This window comes from Lactuca sativa, chromosome 8 (genome assembly GCF_002870075.4).
Source record: "Lactuca sativa cultivar Salinas chromosome 8, Lsat_Salinas_v11, whole genome shotgun sequence".
In the NCBI taxonomy this organism is placed as follows: Eukaryota; Viridiplantae; Streptophyta; class Magnoliopsida; order Asterales; family Asteraceae; genus Lactuca; species Lactuca sativa.
Genome location: NC_056630.2, coordinates 60,696,729 through 60,707,159, shown reverse-complemented (window position 1 = coordinate 60,707,159; position 10,431 = coordinate 60,696,729). Strand labels below are relative to the sequence as shown.

General features: G+C 36.6%; 1 protein-coding gene across 1 annotated transcript; it reads left to right on the top strand.

Moving 5' to 3' along the window:
- The first annotated feature begins 1,882 nt into the window (after positions 1 to 1,882).
- Positions 1,883 to 3,834, top strand: LOC111911196 (uncharacterized). Its single transcript, XM_023906980.1, has 3 exons — positions 1,883 to 2,405; positions 2,551 to 2,627; positions 2,764 to 3,834. The coding sequence occupies exons 1-3, from the start codon at positions 1,883 to 1,885 to the stop codon at positions 3,832 to 3,834; spliced, it is 1,671 nt and encodes a 556-aa protein (XP_023762748.1).
- Positions 3,835 to 10,431: the final 6,597 nt, after the last annotated feature.

The window sequence follows — 10,431 nt, the reverse complement described above, 5'->3', positions numbered from 1 at the left end:
ACAAATCCAAGAAAAAAAATAAGCTATCCTTTGATTAATATAAAAAGCAACCGCTTATGGGTGTAAAAAATGTGTTTATAAATGGGTTGTGAACTAATTGTCCGAAATAAGAGCATTAAATATATGAATTTTTCAAAACATTTTAGCGTTAAATAAGCTTAGTTAAGTTAAATGACTTATTAAGAACATTTTCAATTTCAAAATCTTTTTCAATTCAAGATCCTTAGCTGCTAAAAGCTAATTTGGGACAAGCTCACTTGATAGAGGTGGAAACCTCTTAGATTTGTGGTCCTGGTTTATGTGAATTAACTAATTTAATGAATTTAACTTTTAACCACTAAACAACCATTAAAAAAATTTGCTACGTACCTTCAATAAGGTTGGTTTGCATAAAAAAAACTTAGTGAGAGAGATTTATAATTGTTCTACATGCTCTACATAGGTGTAGATTTTCCTTAGGATGGACATGTTTGTAAATTAAAATATCACAACCTTACTCAACTAAAAGTGACTGCTCATAATAATTAATGAACAAAGAACAATAAAAACTTTACTAAATATTGGCAAAACTAGGGTTTATCCGGATCGATTCAAATGATTCAGTTGACTTGATAATTTCATAATAATATTTCAAATCAAAGGTTATCACTAATATATAACAAGAATTAACAATAATAAGTATAACACTAACAATTAGAGATAAAACATTGAGATTTACGTGGAAAAACCAAATCGGGAAACCCAAGGACGAAGGACTACAAAGAGATGCACTAGGGATAATAATATTTACCATGCAAGGAAATAGTATAAATACAAGTGGATAGGTATAAATGTGGAGGAAATGGGAGAAAATTGAAGGAGTGATTTTGTAGGGTTTTATCACACTCTCTCTTAACTCAAATGAGTAAAAAAATGATGTTTTTAATCATCAAGCGCTCAAAGTTGTATTGTCGATTTCTCATGATGTTGAGTTCAAGTCACCTAGATCCATCAATGTTTCCCCATGATACCTCCAAGTTTTTCGTTTCCTTTCTCACTAGAATTAGTCCAGTTGTTTGAACCATAGTTCAAAAAGTTATCTCTAGATGCCTCTCCAGGCAGTTTTGCCTATAGTTCACAAGAATTTTAATTAAATCACAAATTTTTTAGGTCAATTTTTAACAACTAAGATTTCTATTGGCATAGAACACAATACCCATGTTTGGCTGGATTTGTTTGTTTCGAAATGCTCGGTTAACATACAAGAATTCGAAAGGAGATGCATTGAAAAAATGCCAGGGCTATCCCGCTATTTGGATAGACGACTTCTCAATATTGGAAAAGCATCTATGAAGGGTTAGAGTTTTAATGGGTCAAAACAACCGGTAGAGAAGTGCTACTATAAAGGTTGGGGCTAATATAAAACAGTGATAAGAAATTATTAAATTATAACCAAAATGTTCATTTAGCAATGTTGGTCTTTCCTCTCTAATGATATGTCTATTAAAGAATATAATTTTATAGAAAACAAGACTAGTTCCACTAAGTAACTTTCTAAAACTATTTAGTGTATCATAACTTAACATGCTTGTAATGCCTTTTCAGACTGTATATTAAAACTATCATGTGTTTTTTTTACAGTTACAACCACATCTGAAGTGGCTACAGGATTGTTAAAGATACTGAATGGAGAATTGTATGACTGTGTCTTGATAGATGCCGACATAAGTGAAATGGATATGGTGTATTTTCTCCATCAAACTTTTAAGCATCAACCTCATTTATCTATAATTAGTAAGAGTTAAATTTATACTTTGATTAGTTGGAAATTTGACATACACACGACATCTTAATCCATAAATATTTCAATTCTCGCTAACCTCATTTAAAACCGTATGTAGTGATGGCTTCCCATAATACTCACATGCGACTCCTTAAGGAAATTGTAGAAAATGAGGCGGTTTTATATCTCCCAAAACCATGTGGTGATAAGGAGATTTGCAATATTTGGAAACATGTTTGTAGAAAGATAATATCATTTGAAGGATGTAACTACTCAAATGGAGAATCACCTGAAGAAAACCAAGAGCCCAACATCTACAAGAGGGTTGATCAGATAGTTAAGCAATCAACAAATCTCAACCCCAAATTTATCTATAACAACTTATCATCAGAAGATGTCACTCAAGAAGGACTAAACATTAACTCACCGGAGTATAATGCCATTTTTAAGCCAGTTACATATGAGGAAGTACGAGACAATGATCATGATAAAGAACATATTCATGAGCATAAGAGAACAAATGATCAACTTGTTGAATATGACAAATATTATAAAAATATATTTGATACCAAGAAGCGGATTTCATGGACGAGTGTTCTTCACAAAAAGTTTGTTGAGGCAGTCAATACACTTGGGAAACAAAGTATAGTATATACACATCCTCTTGAGTATTTCATTTAACTAATTTTGAAGTCAATATATAGTATCTTTTTACATTTTTGTTATTTTGGAACTATTTATTTTACTTGTTATTAATTGTTCTATTTCACATGATTTAATGTTTACAGAAGCTTATCCTTCTGCAATTCTAGAAGCGATGAATGTTCCGGGACTCACACGTAGTCAGATCGCGAGCCACCTACAGGTAATTTACTTATATGTTCATCTCCATATTTCTACTGCTTTTCCTTTACTATTCCAAGTTTTTTAGTTTCCAACCTCAGGCTCTTATTCTTATTTGGTTATATATGATGGGAATGTTCCATATTTTGTACTTTCAGAAATACCAAGAACATCAAAAGAGTATCACGAAACCAACCTTGATACCACAAAAGAAAAAGCAAGTAGAGAGCTATGCTTACAACAAATGTGGGCAATCGACCCCAACTAATGACTTTGAATCCATCCCTCAATCCAGTAACATCCAGCCACCATTGACGCTTAATTCTATAGGAATGTCTTACATGACCATAAACAACATCAAGGCTCGACTGCAAAGAGCTCCTCCGTTACCTGTACCACAACCAAAAACCACCATTAATAACTCTTACAGTGATCAATCAACAAATCATAGTGTTTGTCATACTTCATTGGGTGAAACAAGCAAGATCATTACTTTTGGATTAGTTGAAAGCTGTAACAGTATTATTGGTCGAAGAAATGAAGTTCAAATGACAAGAGATACTTATGAAAGTACAACGGGGCCACTAAAGGATCGTGAAACTATAGCAATGACCCCGATGGATTTTGCTGAAGTTGTGGCTCCAGTAGATGCCACTAGTTCACTAATACCGCTAAATTATTCAGGAACTTCAGTAGAGAAATCGGTCTGTGGAATGGCACCTTCGTATTATGGTTTAGGAACTGGGTTGCAACCATTAGAGGGTTTTGCACTTGGTGGAGAAAACTATGATCTTGAGATGCGTGAGATATCAAATGTGTTTGGGATGATCAATTCCAATGGTGGTCACACTTCAGCTTCATCAAATCATAATTATCTTATTCACTCTCAAGATGTCCAAGGAAACAATGAGAATTTATCTCCAACATTTCTACATACACCAACTGATCATGATGATGTGGGGCATTCCACAAACCCGAACTTTTCTAATTCAAATTTATTTCCATTTGGACTTGGAAGTGTTGGTTATTCTAATCCTCATTTTCCCAGTGAAGAAAATAACTGGCAAGCACAAACATTGCCACCTTTCAACTCTCTTGGATTGGTGGATGGGATTGAACGTAGAGTCATGGAACGTGATATGTTTGCAGATGAAACCCAGTATCTTCTTGATATGACCGTGAATCTTCTTGATGAACTTGATGATGATTTAATAAATGGACCATGGTAGTTTTCATCATCTATTACCTCTTCTATAGCCTAGTCACATGTTCATCACTTCATATGTCGATGGAACGTATCATTTTAATAACCTTCTAATAAGTTTATGTAAAATTAATATGTCCTTTTGAAATAAAGCCAGAAAGATAGGATTGTTGGCAGTTGTATGTTGTTTTAATTATGTAGAAGACTTCTTTTGATGTGGGGTTATGTGTTTGATGGAAAATTATGTCGTGATATTTGAATAGAAGGTTTTACATAATCTTAAAACAAGAATTCATGTGATTACAAAAATTATTTTCTTCCTTATATAACAAACTTAAAAAAGAAACCTTCTATTTTATCAAAACAAATTTACATGGAATATACAACGTAAGATCAAAAAGGACAACTCCGACACATCAAATTGTACTTTCCGAATTTACCCATATGTTTAACATATCCACAAACCATTGAAATTATATTGGCTGCCATGTTTTTCGTATTAGAAATTAATTATTAAGCATCTTGTCTTTTCTCACATTCCAAATACTCCAAATTGTTTCATATATAATAGTTAGCAATATCTTCTTTTTGAGCAATGACCCCAACTAGCTGCAAAATTAATGTGATCACATATATTTGATCGTCTTTGAATACAACACCGTTTGAATATCCGTTCTAATACTTCCTGCATGAATGAAAAATTTGCAAGAAGATTATTGGTATTTTCAATCTCACAAGAGCAAAATAGGCAAACTAGTGAAGAGATATTCACACCTCTACAACTCAAAGCTAAGTAACTAGGTATATAGTCCAAGCATGATCTCCACACAAAAACAGAAACTTTGATTGGGACAATAGTAGTCCATACTATCGGGGGATCAATGGGATGTTTAGCTTAGAGTCTATAAAGTTGCTCATTACATTAACATAAAAACTATATCAAACGATTGATTGAATATTATGGTGTCGAATCCATAAGAAGGAACAAAACTGATGATAACATAATGGAGATTTGATAGTTTTGAAAGCTGCACTGTTAAACTTAGTAATTTTTCCAACTTCCAATGAAACCATTTGAGTTGAATCTATCAGCAATGAGTGATGACTTATGTTCATCCATATTGTACAAATCTAAGAACTGGTCCCAGTATACCCGATTCCAACCAGTTGTCTTGCCTAGAAATAGTGTTCTCTCCTGAATCAACTAAATAGGAGAACAAATTGTGAAACTCTAAATCGAGACTATCAAGATCGTTTCTTACCTTGACTATATTGCTCCTCATCGTTTTGGGATCTAGATTATGTATTCCTTCAATGGTGTGCCTCCACAAATTATCTTTATCTCTATTCAGTCTCCAGATCCACTTAGTCAAGACAACTATATTGAGAACACTAAGAGAACCAATTTTGAGACTCCCCCCCCCCCCCCCCCCCCCCCCCCCCCTCTCTCCTTTGAAGCGTGTACTTTGGGCCATGCTACCCATTTTATTGTTTTCTTCCCTTCCTTGCCACCCCATAGGAATCTTCTTCTTAGTTTTAAAGGGTTTTGATGATTTGAAAATCAAGAAATAATAAAATGGAAGGCTGCCAACGAAGGATATAACTAGCATGAGACGTCCCCCAACCGATAGAATTTTTGCTTTCTATGAGGAGAGTCTGCCTTATACACGTTCGATTACTGGCAATTCTTTTTTAAACCCATGTTTGCATCAATTGGCACCCCCAAGTAGTTAAAAGTAAGAGTTGAGCTGCCACACCCAAGAATTCTAATGCTAGTTTGGTCTTGTGGGATTGATCGAGTTCGGGGGCCAGATGGTTTTTCCTTTCGCTTTGTCAAAAAGATTTGGGAGAATATGAAGAACATTTGCAACTTTCTTGATGAGTTCTTTGAAGAAGGTGTGATTCTGAATGGGTGTAACTCTTCCTTCATTACTCTTACTCCTAAGATAGATAGTCCTTCTACTATCAAAGAGTATATAACGATTAGCTTAATTGGAGTGCAATACAGAATTGTTACAAAACTTTAGTTAATAGGTTGGCCCTTGTGATTAATGGTATTGTTAGCCCAGACAAATCTACTTTTGTTAAAGGCAAAATTCTTTATGTTCCTACCATAATGAATGAAATCATTGACTATTACAATAGGAAAAGGAAAAAAAACGTGATTTTAAATATATGTTTGAATAAGTCTTATGACTCGGTAAGCTTGGAGTACATGTTACAGATCATGACATTTATGAGGTTTGACCAAAGGTGGATATGGCGGACTAAAGCATGTTTGGTTTCGTGTTGTTCTTCCATTCTCGAGAGTGGAGCCCCAATTCAGGAGTTCTCGTTGTAGAGGGATCTTCGTCAAGGTGACCCATTGTCCCATTTTTTTTCATTATTGTCATGAAGTGGTTGCATGTGGCTTTAGAGGATATAGTGGGTTGGGTTTGTTTCCTGGTGCAACTATGGGTGAGGAAAGTTTCTCGTTAACTATCTCCCTTTTTCTATGAATATGATGCATTGTTATCATAATATTATAAATCTTGTCATAATCCTTAACCGTTTTTATTTAGTTTTGGGCCTTAGACATAATTTACATCAATTAATTTTATGGGGTTGGTATTATAATTTACAACAGGTGAAGAAACAATTATGGTACATGATGCCTGACTGTTAGTATTGCTTTTTCTTATCTTTTGTTGTTAGTTGGCTCTAATATGAGTCGTATTGCTAATTGGAATACATTGATTCAAAAGTTTAAGAAACATGTGGTGAATTGGAAAGTGAATCTAGTATTGTATGGCCTTGTTTAAAATGTCAGAGACAATGATTATTTTTTTGGACATGTTGGGGGCTCGTTTCTTTTGGGTAAAAGTGATTATGAGTAGAAGATATAATGGGTTTAGTAGGAATCGATGCTAAACTCTAAGGATAAACGTGGTCTGGTAGCTTGAAGGCGCTTTAAAATGGTGTTGCTTCTCGGTTTTTTATACTGATGTGGACTTGATTTGGATCAGGGTGGTTAGGAGTATACATGGGTTGAATATGGTGAAGTTTTTTTTTTTTTTCATAAATTGAATGATCTCCAAATTATTTCTCACTCTTTATTATGAAAATGAATTGGTAATAGGAGTGATATAAGGTTTGGGGTTGAAATTTGGTTGGGTGATGAGAGACTCTTGGACTAGTTCCATCGGCTCTATGAATTGGAGAATGATAAGGATTCTTTGGTTGTTGATAGATGGAGAGATTATGGTTGGTGAAGGATTGGATTCGACAATTCTGATGGGATGGGGGTATGTTGATGCGTGGAAGTGAACCTCGACAGCTATGAAGTGCATTGAAGGATCGAAGACTTGTTCTATTGCTTGCGGTAGTGCTTGTTATTTTGATAAGTTGCGAAGAGTTGTGAAGTTTGATACTGAATAGTTAGAATACCATAGCGAAGGTCGTTAACCCGAAGGAGTACGTTTTGTCTTTTGTACGTCGAAGTGTCAGAAAAGTAATGTTTACCTTTCTAAGATTGTGTGTTAGATGAGTTTTGTTAGTCGAGGCATGGAAAGCATGGCGGTCTGACTTGGGATATTCTATTATTTATCATGTACTCAATTTTACTATAAATAGTTGATCGTGTTGACCGATCTATTCACCACTTCTTAGCCTTTAATTGTATTACTCCTTAATGTATACAAGTCTTCATTATATTCATTATCTCTTTCTTATGTTGTTCATCAATTACTAACTTGTGTTTGAATGCAAACCATGTTACGATTCAGCTAATTATTATTACGTGTTTATGCTTACTGCTTACTGATTAATCTTGTTGCTATATTCTTCCTTAATATTCTGCATATTTCTTTATTGTTGAGCTTATTAAATGATCCATTGAGATTAACTTACATTTCTGCATATCAATATCTCAACTTAAGTTTTTCTCTCAACAATTTATCTATTACACGTTTCAAAATATCTAATCACTAAAACTTATATCGTCCTTCAACTTAATGCTCCTAGCGTGCTACAAGTGCTTAACCATACTCGGTCCCTTCGTAAGGGGATCTGCTGGGTTATCCTCTGACGATACCCTCTTCACTACGAGGAGTCCCTCTTTTACCCGATGTCTAATAAAGTGATATTTCCTGTCGATATGTCTAGATCTTCCATGATCCCTAGGTTCCTTGGTTAAGGCAACCGCTCCTTCATTATCGCAGAAAATCACCATAGGCTCCTTTATGGCTGGCACAACTCCAAGGTCTCCGATGAAGTTCTTCAACCATATTACCTCCTTTGATGCTTCACTCGCTGCTATGTACTCTGATTCGCACGCTGAATCAGCTACTGTCTCTTGCTTGGAACTTTTCCAAGTCACTGCTCCTCCATTTAGGGTAAAGACCCGTCCCGACTGAGAGTGGTAGTTGTCCCGGTCGGTCTGAAAACTGGCGTCACTATACCCTCGCACCCTTAAGTCATCACTCTCACCGAGGATAAGAAACCATTCCTTGGTCCTTCGAAGGTACTTAAGAGTATTCTATACTGGATTCCAATGTGCTCTGACAGGGTTCCTTTGATAGCTGTTGACCACACTCAAAGCAAAGGCCACATCAGGGCGAGTACAAGTCATAGCATACATGATCTAGCCAATTACGGAAGCATAAGGTACTCGCCTCATCTATGCTATCTCGGCTGTGGTACTCGGGATTTGAGTCTTACTGAACTTGGCATTGCTTTGGATCGGTAACTCCCCTTTCTTGGAATTCTCCATACTAAAACGCTTTATTACTTTATCCAAGTAAGTACTTTGACTAAGTCCTATCAGTCTTTTACTCCTGTTTCTCACAATCCTTATTCCCAGAATATAGGCAGCCTCTCCGAGGTCCTTCATAGCGAAGCACTTCCCAAGTCAGGACTTAACCTCCTGTAGGGTTGGGATGTCTTTTCCTATGAGTAATATGTCATCGACATACAATATGAGGAAGCTAACTATACTCCCACTATCTTTGATATATACGCAGGACTCATCTTTGCTTCGTAAGAAACCAAACTCTTTGACATTCTCATCAAAACAAAGATTCCATCTGTGAGATGCTTGTTTCAATCTATAAATGGATTTCTCAAGCTTACACACTCTATTAGGATGCTTCACATCGACAAAACCCTCTAGCTGACTCAAGTAAACATCCTCAGCCAACATCCCATTAAGGAAAGCGGTTTTGACATCCATCTGCCATATTTCATAATCATGAAACACATCTATGGCTAGCATAACTCTAATAGACTTTATCTTCACAACTGGTGAGAACGTCTCATCATAGTCAACTCCGGGAGTTTGAGTAAAGCCCTTCGCAACCAATCGCACCTTATAACTGTGTACTTTCCCATCCATGTCGGTCTTCTTCTTGAAGATCCATTTACACCTGACCGTCTTACGACTCGGTACATTGTCAACCAAATTCCAAACTTGGTTGTCATACATGGATTGAATCTCACTGTCCATAGCCTCTTTCCACTTTGCAGACGTCGGGCCTGCCATGGCTTCCTTGTAGCTGTTAGATTCATCCAAATTTACTAGTGTACTATCACTAATAAACGTATCACCTTCAGTAGTAATATGAAAACCATAAAACTCCGATGGAACAATAATTCTACTGGAACATCTAAGAGGTAAGGACTCATCAATCGGTTCAACTAGAGTTTCCTCCTCGAGTTGAGCGCTAGTGTTAGAGGTTCCTTCATCGCTTGATTCTTGAAGCTCTTCAAGATCAATTTGCCTCCCACTATATCCTTGGCTTATGAGTTCTCGCTCTCGGAAAACCCCTCTCCTTGCAACGAAGACAACATTGTCACTCGATCTATAGAAGAGATATCCAAAGGACTTCTGCAGGTAGCCGATGAAAATACACCGCTCAATACGAGGTTCGAGCTTGTCTTGAGTCTCTCGTCTTACGAAAGCCTCGCAGCCCCAAAACTTGATGTGTGCCAATGAGGGAGCTTTCCCTGTCCACATCTCGTGAGGTGTTTTGGCAACCTTCTTTGTAGGGAATAAGTTAAGGATATGGGCAGCAGTCTCTAAGGCATACCCCCAAAATGAGATAGGTAACGAAGCATGACCCATCATGGAATGAACCATGTCTAACAAGGTTCGATTACGCCACTCAGCCACACCATTCAATTGCGGTGTCCTAGGTGGTGTTAATTGCGAAACAATTCCACATTCCTTGAGGTAGTTGTGGAATTCAAGACTAAGGTACTCCCCACCTTGATCGGATCGGAGCATCTTAATTTTTCTGCCTAACTGATTCTCCACTTCTTGCTTAAACTCTTTGAATCCTTCAAAGGTTTATGACTTGTGCTTGATTAAGTAGATATACCCATATCTGCTATAATCATCAGTGAAAGTCACATAGAAGCGGCTTGCATCCCTTGTGGTGATCAAAAGGGCCCACATACATCAGTGTGTATGAGATCCAATAAACCCTCACCCCTTTCACAAGTACCAGTAAAGGGTGACTTGGTCATCTTTCCAAGTAAACAAGACTCGCACACGTCATCGTCCCTAAGGTCAAATGACTCCAACACTCCATCCTTTTGGAGTTGGGCTATGCGCTTCTTGTTGACATGTCCAAGACGACAATGC

What these genes read in the sequence shown, in the direction of transcription:
- LOC111911196 (XM_023906980.1), top strand. Translation starts at nt 1,883, where the DNA reads ATGGCTTCCCATAATACTCACATGCGACTCCTTAAGGAAATTGTAGAA. An exon ending in CAATACACTTGGGAAACAAA is followed by an intron (nt 2,406 to 2,550) that starts GTATAGTATATA and finishes TAATGTTTACAG; the next exon opens with AAGCTTATCCTTCTGCAATT. An exon ending in AGATCGCGAGCCACCTACAG is followed by an intron (nt 2,628 to 2,763) that starts GTAATTTACTTA and finishes TTGTACTTTCAG; the next exon opens with AAATACCAAGAACATCAAAA.